Raw genomic sequence first — 17,921 nt, 5'->3', positions numbered from 1 at the left:
GGGGAATGACCAGGAAACTCGATTTATGCAAGCATTAATCCACCAAGCATTACAGGAAATCCCTTCAGTCCTGAAAGTTCTTTGGAAGTAAGGGCGCCAGGGGGCAGGTGATAATTTTAGGATATTTTGGGACCTGAGTGGGCAGAGTGTTTTTTCAGAATCCCAAGGCTCCTTCCTTGGTGAATCATAAGTTGAGGCTGTGGTGAGATGTAGGACAAAAGACCTAGTCCCTGCCTTTGAGTATCTGTTGGTCTTCTTGGGGGAGACTGGATACACATGTGAGAAGCTCTAGGAAGGAGAGTCTGAGTCAGGGATAGCTCCTGTGGGACAATGGAAACAGAGCCATCCATCTATCTATCCATCCAACCAACCAACCGACCAACCATCCGATATTCAACACCTCTTATGTGCTAGGTTCACACTCCAGTGAGCAAGGTAATCATGGTCCGTGACCTCAAGGAGCCTATGGGCTCTTGGGTGGGCCAGGGTCCCAGATGTGTGGTCCCATTATATCACTGACTCCTCTTAATGGTCTCACCCCACCCAGGAAGTAACTGCATAGTATAATTGTTCATATAGAACACATGAGGAAACAAGTTCAGAGAGGTTAAGTAAGAAATTAACTCTTACTCAAAGTCCTGCAGGTGGAAAGTGGCAGTCAGGATACCAATCTAAGCCTCATCTGTACTGCAAGTATTGCATAAAACTGAAGCTAGACGTTTGCTAAATTTCATGGAACTTCAGCTAGATTGATCTTGCTCACCTGAACATCCTGCCCAGGATGAATGGTGGTACCATTGAACAATTCCACTGCTTATCAAATGTGTGATCTCAGAGAAGCTTTCAAGCTCTTGGTAAAATGAAGGTCATGATAGTACTTCTCTTGTGGGATTCTTGTGAGGATTAAGTGAGTTAATATATGTAAGTGTTTAGACTAGTGCCTGGCTCATGTTATATAAGTGGTGGCTATGATTGTTGTGGTTCTCTTGACAGGTATTTGAGAAGAGTGTTTGTTTGTGTGAAGAAGATAATGAATTCAGCTTGGAACACGTAGAGCAAACACTTAGAGTTTTCATCCAACTGGATGTGAAACCAGTTTAATGTCCATATTGTCCACTTGACGTTATGCGCCATGAGGTCAGAGATTGTCTGGGTCACCCCTGTACCCACAGCATGAGAACAGTGCCTGACCCACAGAAGGTACTTGATATTGATTTATTGGATAAATGAATGAATGAATATGTGAATGCATGGTAGGCATTATTTAGGATATAAGTTATACATGGATAAAATAATGAAATAAATAAGTACCCCCTCTGCCCCCCGGCACGAAGGACACCAGCAGACGTGAGAGAGAGAGGTATGTGAGTGAGTGTGGTCTTCCTGCAGAGACTCCAAATGATGTATGGCCTCCAGGAAGAAGTAGGGTCATTCTCTTTCCAGTTCTTACACGAGCTGTCATTCCAGGGCCCTGAGATGTCGTGGGCCAGGGCTTCCCGTTGCCCTGGAGTTCTCTGCCAGCCAAACTATGTTGCCAATCCTCATGAAAGTAAAGGATCTTTCTTCCTGTCCTTTGACTTCAAACTGGGGTCAAAGGCCTTAGGCTGGTGTAAAAATAAATAAAGGCCCTGAGCAGACAAAGGCCATTCTGCAGACAGCCTTCACTGTAAACGCTGGCCTTCCCTTCCTCTAGCCTGAAGCTTCCAGGTACTTCCCTGGGCCCATCATGACCTCACTTGGCCTAACGGCCTGGTGGCTGCAGCAGGTCCTGGTGGTCTTGTGGTAAGAGAATGAGGGGCTTCTGAGGGAAGTCAGAGCTAAGTGACAACTCTGAAAATGTGTGTATATGCATACTCAAGGTTATGATACATTTTACTTTTATAAAGGATGTACAGTACCCAATTTACAAATAATAAAATATAAATGCTTTTATTGTAAATTTCATATAGCCAGTTGATTCTCAGAAAATGCATTCGTTGATTTATTCGGAACTCTTGTATCTAGAGTCAACCATGGTTGCAATTGGATAACAAGAACAGTTTTGACATGAATGTTCATTGAGATTTTCATTAACAAGTTAAGACGGAAGTGAAACAACAAAGAGGTTGGAAATCACTCATTTGTCAATAGTGTGAATGACTTTTTTGCTGAATTTGAAAGAGTATTGCCTCAGTTTTTTGTGCTCATCACCATGGAACAGATATAGACTTGACAGCTTTAAGTATAATCTGCATTATTAGCATTGCTTTCTTAAATCTAGACAATCAACAGATCCATAAATTAAGTCTTGATTTGTAGCATTTTCAAATTTCTGTGATATAAATACTCCTACCTTGGCTGATTTCAAGCTGCTAATGTGATGTTACTGAATATGGGGCTGGGAAAGATGTGCACATCACCATATAGTATCTACCATACACATATGATAGATGTGAACAGCCTTAGTAGCAAATTCTACTAAACTAATTAGGAAGTGATGAGTTTTGAGTATTTATTACCTCTTTTAAGGTGATATATTTGATCATAAGTTTATATTCTTTATATAATTTAACTTTTAATAAAGGCTATGTTTAACAACCAGCTCACCAAATTCCTGAAATTTAATAATTGGCTCTCAGGAGTGGGTTGAACCAGCTCTAGCATACCACTGACCCCAGCCTTGTCCAAGAAGATAAGGTCAACAGAGTGGGCGGGCATGAGGCCCAGAGGTCTGCCTAGCATTGGAGATGAGCTGGGACAAGTAACTCCTGGGACCACCAGAAAAGGACGACAGAGAGGAAAGAGACCCCCTCTTGTTCAGGAAGAAAAGTAAATTCTCCTGGAGCCCCCTTGCAGGTTTGAGAAATTCTTCACTCACCCCACTCATAACATCTACTCCTTGGTGTTTCGCATCTTCATGGACCTGGTAGGGGTAAAGCATGCCTAGAATAATATAGTCTGTGCTAGTTGCTTGGCTTTTCAAGTGAGCTTTGCAAAGGCAGTGGTCATGTCAGTTTGTCTGCCTCATCAGAGCATTGCCTGCAAATGATTGCATCTTCACTTACAAAACACAGCTGTAGGAATTTTTGACCTCCCTATATTGGCACTTTCCTTTTGACCTGTGTTTAACGTGGCAGACATTTTGACCTCTGTCCTTTGGCACTGAAGATGCTTTGATTCCATGCTTATAACTACAAGCATTTAAAGCACCAGCATGGTTGAATTTTTGTCAAGAAAGTATTTTTCTTAATTGTCTCATTAAGCCATTTTTTTTTAAATTTTTTAATTTATTATTTATTTATTATTTTTATTTTTGGCTGTGTTGGGTCTTCGTTTCTGTGTGAGGGCTTTCTCCAGTCATTAAGCCATTTTAATTTCAATATCAATGTTCAATATAGTGCAGTGAAACCATTTCTACTTTTTGTCATTTCTTATTTTATCAAAATCAATTTTATAGGGATTCATTCCTTTATGTGAATTTTTACAAGGCAGGCTTTATTTATCAATTGTGATTTATCTGTATCAAATGTAATCATATCAAATTTTAGCTTCTGCCAGAGTGAATTTTCTATTGTGGCTTTATTTCTACTAAGTCCAGTTTTCCGGGTACACATTTGGTTGATCTGAACTTTGTCAGGACAATGTGATTCCTCTGCCAGTGTTCAGTCATTAACACATTTTGCTTTGTATAGTTTAGCTGTTGTCAGTTTTATTTTGAACTGATTATTTTAAACAAAATAATGAGATACAAATGCCCAACCACTTTCAGTATCTGTGGAGGCCAGGAGTGGGGCCAGTATAGGCAGACTGGACTAGATATGAATGAAATGCCATGAGCTAAGTTTTCATCCATAGCAGACAAGCAGACAGGCAGATCAATGGTAGTTATCAATGACAAGAACTTTAGAGAAATGGCGCAATGCCATTTTGCATTAAACACGAAGCACGACGATTTTCTAAAACTACCCAAAGCTTGTGAGCTGTGCGTATAATCCCCACTAAGGCATCTCGACCGTGGCAGGCACTTGGTGCATGTTGGAGGGAATCGAGTTGAATCGGCATGATGTAGCCGAAGAGCCTGGGCTCTGGGCCAGGTGATCTGGGGTCTGAACCCAGCTCTGTCACTCCTTGCTGTGTGTACTTGGGCAAGTCCATTTTCATCCCTAGGTGTCAATTTTATCAACTATCAAAACATGGGCTGGTCTCTAAAGGTTCATAGACCTTCTTGAAAATCTGAAGAAATCTATGACATCTGCCTTCAGAATTACACACACCCTCATTTTGCACATAACTTCAGAGAGTTCATGTACCCTTTAATGGCTGCCCAAGGATAATGAGTTAAGAAAACCCAGCCCAGGTTATCTGTCAGGACCTAGGATCCTGTCTGGGGTTGACATGCCAGGACCTAGGTAGGCGATGTATGTATACATCTGCCAGGTGATGCCTGAGAGCTGACACACACACTGTTGATGGAATAAAAATGGAGAAATCCTGAAAAGAAGGATCTGGAACCCTTAGTATACATGACTGGTTCATTAGTATTTTCATTAATATTATTAAAGTTTAAGAGCATAGACCTGTGGGTTGAGCTGCTTGGGTTAAAATCTCAGCTCTGTGCAAGTTCTTGGGCAAAACACTTAACTAGTCTGGGCCTCAATTTCTGCATCTGTAATATGGGAATATTAATAACTTCATAGGACTGTTGTATATGAAACAGCTAGATATTAAATTGTTACTTCTTACTACGTCTTAAATGAACCAATGCTCAGAGAATTTTATATCATAACAAGTGGTAATTGTTACAGTCCGTGGGCTTCAGAGACCATCTAGTTCAACTCTTTCATTTTACCAAGGGAGGATCAGAAAAGGGAAGAGCCTTCCCCGAGGTCACCCAACTCACTGGAGTCAGTGTTGCTCCCTGAAACTACCCTTAGACACTGGGAAAATGTAAACTAACATGATGATCATCGGCACGCCACTTTTCAAGGCAAGAGGAGGCCCGTCTCCTCGGACCAGGTCCCATGTGATTCTGTGCTGTATTTGTAGAGTACTCTGATGCCAGCTGTTTCTGCTTGTGAGTGTAGAGTGATTCAGGACAGTTTGGACATCAGTGGGTATGATTTTTTTTTTTAACATTTTTATTGGAGTATAATTGCTTTACAGTGGTGTGTTAGTCTCTGCTGTATAACAAAGTGAATCAGCTATACATATACATATATCCCCATATCTCCTCCCTCTTGCGTCTCCCTCCCACCCTCCCTATCCCACCCCTCTGGGTGGTCACAAAGCACCGAGCTGATCTCCCTGTGGTATGCAGCTGCTTCCCACTAGCTATCTGTTTTACATTTGGTAGTGTATATATGTCCATGCCACTCTCTCACTTCGTCCCAGCTTACCCTTACCCTTCCCTGTGTCCTCAAGTCCATTCTCTACGTCTGCGTCTTTATTCTTGCCCTGCCCCTAGGTTCTTCAGAACCTTTTTTTTTTTTTTTTAGATTCCATATATATGTGTTAGCATACAGTATTTGTTTTTCTCTTTCTGACTTACTTCACTCTGTATGACAGTCTCTAGGTCCATCCAACTCGCTACAAATAACTCAGTTTTGCTTCTTTTTATGGCTGAGTAATATTCCATTGTATATATGTGCCACATCTTCTTTATCCATTCATCTGTTGATGGACACTTAGGTTGCTGCCATGTCCTGGCTATTGTAAATAGAGCTGCAATGAACATTGTGGTACATGACTCTATTTAAATTATGGTTTTCTCAGGGTATATGCCCAGTAATGGGATAGCTGGGTCATATGGTAGTTCTATTTTTAGTTTTTTAAGGAACCTCCATACTGTTCTCCATAGTGGCTGTACCAATTTACATTCCCACCAACAGTGCAAGAGGGTTCTCTTTTCTCCACACCCTCTCCAGCATGTATTGTTTGTAGATTCTTTGATGATGGCCATTCTGACTGGTGTGAGGTATGATGATACCTCCTTGTAGTTTTGATTTGCATTTCTCTAATGATTAGCGATGTTGTGCATCCTTTCATGTGTTTGTTAGCAATCTGTGTATCTTCTTTGGAGAAATGTCTCTTTAGGTCGTATGCCCATTTTGGGATTGGGTTGTTTGTTTTTTTGATATTGAGCTGCATGAGCTGTTTGTATATTTTGGAGATTAATCCTTTGTCAGTTGCTTCATTTGCAAATATTTTCTCCCATTCTGAGGGTTGTCTTTTCGTCTTGCTTATGGTTTCCTTTGTTGTGCAAAAGCATTTGAGTTTCATTAGGTCCCAACTGTTTATTTTTGTTTTTATTTCCATTTCTCTAGGAGGTGGGTCAAAAAGTATCTTGCTGTGATTTATGTCATAGAGTGTTCTGCCTATGTTTTCCTCTAAGAGTTTGATAGTGTCTGGCCTTACACTTAGGTCTTTAATCCATTTTATTTTTGTGTATGGTGTTAGGAAGTGTTCCAGTTTCATTCTTTTACATGTAGCTGTCCAGTTTTCCCAGCACCACTTATTGAAGAGGCTGTCTCTTCTCCATTGTATATTCTTGCCTCCTTTGTCAAAGATAAGGTGCCCATATGTGCATGGATTTATCTCTTGGCTTTCCATCCTGTTCCATTGATCTGTAGTTCTGTTTTTGTGCCGGTACCACACTGTCTTGATTACTGTAGCTTTGTAGTATAGTCTGAAGTCAGGGAGCCTGAGTCCTCCAGCTCTGTTTTTCTTTCTCAAGATTGCTTTGGCTATTCGGGGTCTTTTGTGTTTCCATACAAATTGTGCAATATTTTGCTCTCGTTCTGTGAAAAATGCCATTGGTAGTTTGATAGGGATTGCATTGAATCTGTAGATTGCTTTGGGTAGTATAGTCATTTTCACAATGTTGATTCTTCCAGTCCAGGAACATGGTATGTCTCTCCATCTGCTTGTGTCATCTTTAATTTCTTTCATCAGTGTCTTATAGTTTTCTGCGTAGAGGTCTTTTGTCTCCTTAGGTAGGTTTATTCCTAGGTATTTTATTCTTTTTGTTGCAGTGGTAGATGGGAGTGTTTCTTAATTTCTCTTTCAGATTTTTCATCATTAGTGTATAGGAATGCAAGAGATTTCTGTGCATTAATTTTATATCTTGCTACTTTACCAAATTCATTGATTAGCTCTAGTAGTTTTCTGGTAGCATCTTTGAGATTCTCTATGTATAGTATCATGTCATCTGCAAACAGTGACAATTTTACTTCTTCTTTTCCGATTTGGATTCCGTTTATTTCTTTTTCTTCTGTAACTGCTGTGGCCAAAACTTCTAAAACTATGTTGAATAATAGTGGTGAGAGTGGGCAACCTTGTCTTGTTCCTGATCTTAGTGGAAATGGTTTCAGTTTTTCACCACTGAGAACAATGTTGGCTGTGGGTTTGTCATATATGGACTTTATTATGTTGAGGTAAGTTCCCTCTCTGCCTACTTTCTGGAGAGTTTTTATCATAACTGGGTGTTGAATTTTGTCAAAAGCTTTTTCTGCACCTATTGAGATGGTCATATGGTTTTTCTCCTTCGATTTGTTAATATGGTTTATCACATTGATTGATTTGCATATATTGAAAAATCCTTGCACTCCTGGGATAAACCCCACTTGATCATGGTGTGTGATCCTTTTAATGTGCTGTTGGAATGTGTTTGTTAGTATTTTGTTGACGTTTTTTGCATCTATGTTCATCAGTTATATTGGTCTGTAGTTTTCCTTTTTTGTGACATCTTTGTCTGGTTTTGGTATCTGGGTGATGGTGGCCTCATAGAAGGAGTTTGGGAATGTTCCTCCCTCTGCTATATTTTGGAAGAGTTTGAGAAGGTGTTAGCTCTTCTCTAAATGTTTGATAGAATTCACCTGTGAAGCCATCTGGTCCTGGGCTTTTGTTTGTTGGAAGATTTTTAGTCACGGTTTCAAACAGTGCTTGTGATTGGTCTGTTTATATTTTCTGTTTCTTCCTGGTTCAGTCTCAGAAGGTTGTGCTTTTCTAAGAATCTGTCCATTTCTTCCAGGTTGTCCATTTTATTGGCATATAGTTGCTTGTAGTTATCTCTCTTGATCCTTTGTATCTCTGCAATGTCAGTTGTTACTTCTTTTTCGTTTCTAATTCTGTGGATTTGAGTCTTCTCCCTTTTTTTCTTGATGAGTCTGGCTAGTGGTTTATCAATTTTGTTTATCTTCTCAAAGAACCAGCTTTTAGTTTTATTGATCTTAGCTATTGTTTCCTTCATTTCTTTTTCATTTATTTCTGCTCTGATCTTTATGATTTCCTTCCTTCTGCTGACTTTGGGTTTTTTTGTTCTTCTTTCTCTAATTGCTTTAGGTGTAAGGTTAGGTTGTTTATTTGAGATGCTTCTTGTTTCTTGAAGTAGGATTGTATTCCTATAAACTTCCCTCTTAGATCTGCTTTTGCTGCAACCCATAGGTTTTGGGTCATTGTGTATTCATTGTCATTTGTTTCTAGGTATTTTTTGATTTCCTCCTTGATTTCTTCAGTGATCTCTTGGTTATTTAGTAGTGTATTGTTTAGCCTCCACCTGTTTGTATTTTACACAGATTTTTCCTGTAATTGATATCTAGTCTCATAGCATTGTGGTCAGAAAAGATACTTGATACGATCTCAATTTTCTTAAATTTACCAAGGCTTGATTTGTGGCCCAAGATATCATCTATCCTGGAGAATGTTCCATGAGCACTTGAGAAGAAAGTGTATTCTGTTGTTTTTGGATGGAATGTCCTATAAATATCAATTAAGTCCATCTTGTTTAATGTGTCATTTAAAGCTTGTGTTTCCTTATTTATTTTCATTTTGGATGATCTGTCCGTTGGTGAAAGTGGGGTGTTAAAGTCCCCTAATATGATTGTATTACTGTCGATTTCCCCTTTTATGGCTGTTAGCATTTGCCTTATGTACTGAGGTGCTCCTATGTTGGGCGCATAAATATTTACAATTGTTATATCTTCTTCTTGGATTGATCCCTTGGTCATTATGTAGTGTCCTTCTTTTTTTTTTTTTATTTATGGCTGTGTTGGGTCTTCGTTGCTGTGCGAGGGCTTTCTCTAGTTGCGGCACGTGGGGGCCACTCTTCATCGTGGTGCACGGGCCTCTCACTATCGTGGCCTCTCTTGTTGCGGAGCACAGGCTCCAGACGCGCAGGCTCAGCAACTGTGGCTCACGGGCCTAGTCGCTCCGCGGCATGTGGGATCTTCCCAGACCAGGGCTCGAACCCGTGTCCCCTGCATTGGCAGGCAGATTCTCAACCACTGCACCACCAGGAAAGCCCTGTAGTGTCCTTCTTTTTCTCTTGTAATAGTCTTTATTTTAAAGTCTATTTTGTCTGATATGAGAATTGCTACTCCAGCTTTCTTTTGATATCCATTTGCATGGAATATCTTTTTCCATCCCCTCACTTTCAGTCTGTATGTGTCCCTAGGTCTGAAGTGGATCTCTTGTAGACAGCATATATATGGGTCTTGTTTTTGTATCCATTCAACCAGTCTATGTCTTTTGGTTGGGGGATTTAATCCATTTACGTTTAAGGTAGTTATTGATATGTGTGTTCCTATTACCGTTTTCTTAATTGTTTTGGATTTGTTGTTGTAGGTCTTTTCCTTCTCTTGTGTTTCCTGCCTAGAGAAGTTCCTTTAGCATTTGTTGTAAAGCTGGTTTGGTGGTTCTGAATTCTCTTAGCTTTTGCTTGTCTGTAAAGGTTTTAATTTCTCTGTCGAATCTGAATGAGATCCTTGCTGGGTAGAGTAATCTTGGTTGTAGGTTTTTCTGTTTCCTCACTTTAAATATGTCCTGCCACTCCCTTCTGGCTTGCACAGTTTCTGCTGAAAGATCAGCTGTTAACCTTATGAGGATTCCCTTGTATGTTATTTGTTGCTTTTCCCTTTCTGCTTTTAATATTTTTTTCTTTGTATTTATTTTTTGATGGTTTGATTAATATGTGTCTTGGCGTGTTTCTCCTTGGATTTATCCTGTATGGAACTCTCTGTGCTTCCTGGACTTGACTGACTATTTCCTTTCCTATATTAGGGAAGTTTTCAACTATAATGTCTTCAAATATTTCCTCAGTCCCTTTTGTTTTCTCTTCTTCTTCTGGGACCCCTATAATTCAAATGTTGGTGTGCTTAATGTTGTTCCAGAGGTCTCTGAGACTGTCCTCAATTCTTTTCATTCTTTTTTCTTTATTCTGCTCTGTGGTAGTTATTTCCACTATTTTATCTTCCAGGTCACTTATCCATTCTTCTGCCTCACTTATTCTGCTACTGATTCCTTCTAGAGAATTTTTAATTTCATTTATTGTGTTGTTCATCATTGTTTGTTTGCTCTTTAGTTCTTTTTGGAATTTTATTTATTTTTTTATACAGCAGGTTCTTATTAGTTATCCATTTTATACGTATTAGTGTATATATGTCAATCCCAATCTCCCAATTCATCCCCCCCCCGCCCCCTGCTGCTCTTTAGTTCTTCTAGTTCATTGTTAAACATTTCTTGTATTTTCTCCATTCTATTTCCACGATTTTGGATCATCTTTACTATCATTACTCTGAATTCTTTTTCAGGTAGACTGCCTATTTCCTCTTCACTTGTTTGGTCTGGTGGGTTTTTACCGTGCTCCTTCATCTGCTGTGTATTTCTGTGTCTTCTCATTTTGCTTAACTTACTGTATTTGGGGTCTCCTTTTCACAGGCTGCACGTTCATACTTCCCATTGTTTTTGGTGTCTGCCCGCAGTGGCTAAAGTTGGTTCAGTGGGTTGTGTAGGCTTCCTGGTGGAGGGGACTGGTGCCTGAGTTCTGGTGGATGGGGCCAGATCTTGTCTTTCTGGTGGGCAGGACCGCGTCCAGTGGTGTGTTTTGGGGTGTCTGTGACCTTATTATGATTTTAGGCAGCCTCTCTGCTAATGGGTGAGGTTGTGTTCCTGTCTTGCTAGTTGTTTGGCATAGGATGTCCAGCACTGTAGCTTGCTGGTCATTGAGTGGAGCTGGGTCTTTGCGTTGAGATGGAGATCTCTGAGAGAGCTTTTGCCATTTGATATTACCTGGGGCCAGGAGGTCTCTGGTGGACCAAAGTCCTGAACTCAGCTCTCCCATCTCAGCGGCTAAGACCTGACACCTGGCCGGAGCACCAAGACCCTGTCAGCCACATGGCTCAGAAGAAAAGGGAGAAAAGAAAGAAAGAAAAATAAAATAAAATAAAATGAAATAAAGTTATTAAAATAAAAAATATGTTGTTAAAATTTTTTTAAAAGGTAATAAAGAAAAGAAAGAAAGAAAGAAGAGAGCAACCAAACCAAAAAACAAATCCACCAATGATAAGAAGTGCTAAAAACTATACTAAAAAAAGAAAAATAATGGACAGACAGAACCCTAGGACAAATGGTAAAAGCAAAGCTATACAGACAAAATCACACAAAGAAGCATACACATACACACTCACAAAAGGAGCAAAATGAAAAAATAATATATATGTGTGTGTATATATATATATATATATATATATATATATATATATATATATATAAAGCGGAAGAGAGCAACCAAATCAATAAACAATCTACCAGTGATAATAAGCTCTAAATACTAAACTAAGATAAACATAAAACCAGAAACAAATTAGATGCAGAAAGGAAACCTCAATACTACAGTTGCTCTGAAAGTCCACCGCCTCAGTTTTGGGATGATTTGTTGTCTGTTCAGGTGTTCCACAGATGCAGGGTACATCAAGTTGATTGTGGAGATTTAATCCGCTGCTCCTGAGGCTGCTGGGAGAGATTTCCCTTTCTCTTCTTTGTTCGCACAGCTCCTGGGGTTCAGCTTTGGATTTGGCCCCGCCTCTGCATGTAGGTTACCTGAGGGCATCTGTTCCCCCCCCAGACAGGACGGGGTTAAAGTAGCAGCTGATTGGGGGGCCCTGGCTCACTCAGGCCAGGGGGAGGGAGGGGTACGGAATGTGGGGCGAGACTGCGGTAGCTGAGGCCAGTGTGACGTTGCAACAGCCTGAGGCATGCCATGTTCTCCCTGGGAAGTTGTCCCTGGATCACGGGACCCTGGGAGTGGCAGGCTGCACAGGCTCCTGGGAGGGGAGGTGCGGATAGTGACCTGTGCTTGCACACAGGCTTCTTGGTGGCTGCAGTAGCAGCCTTAGCATTTTATGCCCGTTTCTGGTGTCTACACTGATAGCCGTGGCTTGCGCCATTCTCTGGAGCTCGTTTAAGTGGTGCTCTGAATCCCCTTTCCTCACGCATCCCGAGACAATGGTCTCTTGCCTCTTCGGCAGCTCCAGACTTTTTCCCGGACTCCCTCCCGGCTAACTGTGGCGCACTAGCCCCTTTAGGCTGTGTTCACGCAGCCAACCCCAGTCCTCTCCCTGGGATCCGACCTCCGAAGCCCGAGCCTCAGCTCCCAGCTCCCGCCCGCCCCAGCGGGTGAGCAGACAAGTCTCTTGGGCTGGTGAGTGCTGGTCAGCACCGATCCTCTGTGCGGGAATCTCTCTGTTTTGCCCTCCGCACCCCTGTTGCTGTGCTCTTCTCCATGGCTCCGACACTTCCCCCCCACTCACCCCCTGTCTCCGCCAGTGAAGGGGCTTCCTAGTGTGTGGAAACTTTTCCTCCTTCACAGCTCCCACCCAGAGGTGCAGGTCCCATCTCTATCCTTTCGTCTCTGTTTTTTCTTTTTTCTTTTACGCTACCCAGGTACGTGGGGGAGTTTCTTGCCTTTTGGGAAGTCTGAGATCTTCTGCCAGTGTTCAGTAGGTGTTCTGTAGGAACTGTTCCTCATGTAGATGTATTTTTGATGTATCTGTGGGGAGGAAGGTGATCTTCACGTCTTACTCCTCTGCCATCTTGAAGCTCCAGCCTGGGTATGATTTCTGCAAAAGCAATTTGTAAGAGCCTCTGATTCTACCTGGAAATTAGTCACCCCAATTCTAATTACAAGACTTTTATGACCCCGGCTTCTGTGACTGGCCGCCCCTCCTAGTGCAGGCATTTCAACCACCCATGTGCAACATCTGGGGGTTGCTTAATGTCACCACCACTCAAAGAACTGGAGCTTCTGGGGGAAACCTTTCTGACCTAATCACCTGAGTATCCAACTCAAGCCAAAAACTAAGGTGGAAGCCCACCCAAGACACTTCTTAGTTCTGCTGGGCACTGGGCGATACAGGATGATCCCATGAAGACCGGGGTTAGCTTTGCTATTGAAGGAACTGTGGATTATAGAACTGGTAATGGCTTGTGTTGCTACTCTCTCAAAAGAAGTGGACTCCTTCCTCAGAGCCCAGCAAGGGGTGTACATTACCCAGCCATAAGTACTTCACTGCCCTGCTGGTTTCAGCAGCTGGTAGGCGGTTGTAAGAACACTGGGCCCACTGCCAGCCCTTTGGGGTCAGGGCACCCGGCCTCTCCAAGCCTTGGTATCCTCGTCTCCTCTATGGTATAACTGTTTTGAGAATTGAATATTAATAATAATTATAGATAACATTTTGAACACTTAATAACCGCAGTATTATTAATAAGAGTATTTACCAAGGGCTTCCCATGTGTCTTGCACTGTGTCATGTGCTTCACAGGGATGACCTCATTTAATCTTCAGAACCTGCTCTGGGGAGAGGTGTGGCCTGTCACCTCTAGAGGTGATGAAACAGGCTCACAGAGGTTAAATGAGTTGCCCACAGCTGATGAAGGACAGACAGGGCGCTTGAACTCAGGGTAGTCCGACTCCTAACTCTGAGCATGTGTCCATCACGCTTTCTCACTGCCTCACATGTTCTCTGCCACGTTCACTCTGTGTCAAGCCTTGCAGCATCTTAAAGGCACTTATAATAAATACATTTATCCTCACACCAAACACGGTATGTGAGTGTGAAAGCTCACAGAGGAGAAAGAGTCCTCTATACGTGCTCATTTTTATCCCACGTGAAGTTATCTGGCTTTCACAGTGAATGCCCCTGGTGTTTTAATGGGCCATAAAAGGAGGTTAGAGGGATTGAGGTCCTGAAAGGCCTATGGAAACTGTTGACAGATATTCACCAAGTAACTCTAATCTGGGTTTTAGAAAGTTAATTTTGTGTGAGACTTGGGTAGGAACTCAGGCTTGGAGTCAGACCAACTGTGATCTGATACTTGGTAACTTTGGGACCTTGCAAACATGACTTAACTTAGTTGCATCTCAGTTTTCTTATCTGGAAAAGGGGGTATTCTAGAACGTGCCTTACAGGGTTGCTCTGAAGATTGAAAGAGATAGTGTATTTAAAATTGCCCATAGCCTCGTACATAGAAAATATTCAATAAATAATAGCTATTATAAATTTTACCCTGGGTACTGTATAATAAATAACAACAACTAATATTTACTGAGCACTTGCTGTGTATCAGGCATTGGGTTAAGCATTTGGCATGCATTGTCTCATTTCATGCTCAAAACAGCCTCGAGGGTAGGTACTATTAACATCTCCATTTTACTGATACGAAGCCAGGGCTTGGAGAATTTCAATAATTTGCTTAAGATCTCATACTTTGTGAGTCAGAGGGGTGGGATTTGGACTCGGCTGGTCTGACCTCAGAGCCCATGTGCTTTGCCACCAGGCTGTCCTGATCGCTTTTGCTCCTGACTTGGCTCCTTTGCAGTCTTGTCTACAGGTAAACCTAGTCATCCACTCACGTATCTTTTCAACTGATTGACAGTACGCCATAGTGTGTGTGTGTGTTTTGACAAAGGCCAACTCACCTGCGAGGAGAAGTATGACCATTTACTCATGAGGAAACTGAGGCTCAGTCACACATGTTTGCATTTCCAAAGAGGAACTGTTGATCATCTTAATATGAATATATTTTATTTACTTATTTTTTGAATATATTTTAAATGGCAAATGTCCTAGAGGGAAAGAGGGACTGCAAGTGTGACTAGAGATAGGAATAAGTTAGAGAAAAAGAACAAACAGAGCAACCCACTCCACCCCTGCACATTCCACCATGAAATCTCGTTTGAGGCTGTCTCGGTTTCCCCAGGATGATTTGCCTATGAGAGAATGCAGAGAAAACTGGTTTGAAGGGGACACAGATGGAATGAGAGGAAAGGTTGTTTGGAAATGACTCATGGAGGAAAAGCAGCCCCCACCCTATTCAACATGCATGCGCACGCAGACACACACACACACATGCACAAACGTGTGCACACATGTATACCACTCCCCTCCCCTCCAAAAACACATTCTTTCCTGTTTTGTATCCCATTCTCTCCCCAGTGCACATGGATTGAGCCATAGGGACAGATCCTAAATATCCTGGTTGCTACTTGGTGCGTGCCAGATGCCTCTGAGTTTCAGATTGTTGAATCTCTTGGGTCTCTGTGACTGCCTGTTGTGTCCCTGCCCAAAGTCCCCTGAATGGATAATCCCCAGCATCCATGCACTTGAAGGATGGGACAAAATCTTATCAGACAGGGAAACTACCAGTGCAATCTGGACAATATAGAATTCTGCCAACAACTGTACTAATATAAATAAGCAGTCTGAAAATGTCAACACTTTGCAATCTCCCAAACTCAGATTCAAGTCCTTCCCTCAGGGTGATCCCCAAGAATACATAGTTCTTTTGGCCAAGCTATGGTTCCTGTTCAATGATTCAAAAACTGAGATGCGATTTCTGGACGTGTGGGAATTCAGAGAGGTTCCCAGCTATGTTTCTCTTGCTTGAGAGCTGGACCTAAGTTCAGATCTCAGCTCAGGGTACTTACTATCTGTGAGGCTTTAGCAAATCACTTAACTTTTCTGAGCCATGGTTCTTTCAACTGTAAAGTGGGGATAATAAATAACCTATATCACAAGGTTCTGCAATTAATGAGTTAATGTGTCTAAAGCATTTAGCACAGTGCCTGGAATATAGGAGAAACTACATTATGGGTATGTTTAAGCCTATAACTTAAAAAAAGACTCATAAATGGAATTCAATGACTCCAAAAGGAACCCAGTGAAATTTAAAGAAAATAAGTAACAAAACAATGACAACAGCAAATTTTTCCATGACCCAAGACATTTGTTTTCTGTGTGTTGTGTGTATTTCTATGAATGTGTGGTTAAAGTTTTTTATATTTCCATCATGTTTGGGTTCAGTAGGGCACAACTGGACCAGATAAATCAGCACCCCAAATCCAAAGAAGAAAGCAAAGTTACTACCCTTGAAAATGAGTTACAGGGATTATGTTTTTTGAACCGTAAGAGGGAAGACGTGACCTGACCTAGGGTTTTTATGCTCTTCTTTGGTGTGAGAGGCAGCTTGCAAGGTGCAGATTTGATACAGTATTGTAACTTCCCCCAAATTTCTGTGATTTAATGGAAAGATTATTTGAAATTGGGATGATCTTGTAAAACATAATTATAAGAGCTATAGACCCATAATTGCAGACATGTATTTGGAGCCAAGTTTATAAAACTAGTTTTGTAATATATTTTTAAAACTCAACTTCATTGTTTCACATCCAGTGCAAACCTTTTCAAATTCAATAGGAAAAAAAAAGTCCTAGCTTCAAAATTTAATTTTGAAGTATTTAAAATGAACTCAGCTATTTGTAAACTGCTAGGAAGGGGCAGAGTCTTGCGTAAATGATCATCAATGACTTGTGAGAGCAACTCAGGGTCATAGAAACTGGTAAAGGAATTTAAGGCAGTGTTTCAGTTACTTATTGTTGTATAACAAACCACACCAAAACTTTGTGACTTCAGACAACACCTTATTATTTCTCTTGGCCCAGTGGGTTTACTGGGTTCACCTGGGAAGTTCTCTCTTGAGGTCTGTCATGTGGTTGCAGTCAGATGGTGGCTGTGGCTGGAGGAATCCAAAGACCCGACTGGGCTGGGTATCCACGACGGCTGCCTTGCAAGCTGGTGGTGGATGCCAGATGTTAGCTGGGAGCTCAGCTGTAGCTGTGGTCAACTGGAGTGCTGAGACTTGGCCTTTCCATGGGTCTTGGGCTTCTTACAGCATGGTGGCTGGGATCCAAAAGAGGGCATTCCAGGAACTAGCATTCCAGTAGACTAAAGTGGTAGCCACAAGACCTCTTATGACTTAGCTTTATAAGTTACACAGTGTCACTTCTGCTGCATTCTGTTGGTTGTATAGGTCTGGCTTAGATTTGGTATGGGACAGTACTACTCGCTGGCATGAATACTGGGGTGTGTGGTTCATTGGCGGACATCTTTGAAGACGAGATACTAAAGGGGCTTTATGAGACCAGATGGCATTCCCATCTAGGGGAGGATTTTTGAAAATTACTTTCATTTCCATGGAAAAAAGTAAAAGATGCTTTGTTGCCTGCTTTTCATAAAATCCAGCCGATTTCCCTGAATCTTCCACCATGGAGCTCCTAGCACACATGCACAGGTTTTTATTATCTAGTGAGGCTGGGAGAAATCAACCTTATCTCTAAGAGATGCAGAGATGATAATAGACAAGTCACCTTCTCTGCCCCCATATTGGGCAGGCATGACTCTGCCCCTGGCCAGAGGCAGGTTCAAAAGCAACTTCAGGCTTTTTTTGTGGGCATCTCGAGGAGTGGTGGAAGTGGAGATGGGTTCACCTTTAAGTGCACTCAGTATAAAGACTTACTTGGGCCACAGAGTGATTTTTAGATGAGAAAACCCATGTTCTAAAGAACCCCCTCAGTTTTGGGATGAGGTCTAGAATGAAGATGTGACTTGGTGACTCTTACATACTAGTTAAGTGGTATGGGAGTGACCAGGACTTTGTTCTAAGTCTTAATCTGATGATCCTCACTGAATCACTCCACCGCCTTCCTTGGAAGGTTTTCCTTTGTTTCTGTAGGGTTCCTGGAACCTAGCTTTTTTCAGAGTTTGTATGTAGTGAGGCTCTCAGAAAAGTACCATAAGTTAGCTTGAGTGGGAAACCCAGCCAAATACATG

The 17,921-nt window shown here is 41.6% G+C and overlaps 1 protein-coding gene across 5 annotated transcripts in view; it reads left to right on the top strand.

The window, feature by feature from the left end:
• The window catches only part of SH3TC2 (SH3 domain and tetratricopeptide repeats 2), a 125,155-nt gene that overhangs the window by 73,646 nt on the left and 33,588 nt on the right, over window positions 1-17,921 (top strand). For 2 of the 5 annotated variants that reach the window (XR_011073119.1, XR_011073120.1), the window contains exon 18: window positions 994-1,200. The exons of 2 other annotated variants lie outside the window; for them this stretch is intronic. Coding sequence is in view for 1 of the 3 variants with exons in the window: in XM_068536152.1 (XP_068392253.1) it covers window positions 994-1,001 (8 nt within the window). In the remaining 2 variants the exon portion in view is untranslated. Of the gene's footprint in view, window positions 1-993; window positions 1,940-17,921 lie in introns of those variants that run through there. One more of the 5 variants, XM_068536152.1, reaches the window with a different exon arrangement.

This window comes from Eschrichtius robustus, chromosome 2 (assembly GCF_028021215.1).
Source record: "Eschrichtius robustus isolate mEscRob2 chromosome 2, mEscRob2.pri, whole genome shotgun sequence".
Lineage (NCBI taxonomy): Eukaryota > Metazoa > Chordata > Mammalia > Artiodactyla > Eschrichtiidae > Eschrichtius > Eschrichtius robustus.
The sequence above is the reverse complement of the archived record's forward strand: the minus strand, read 5'-3'. Positions and strand labels throughout refer to the sequence as shown.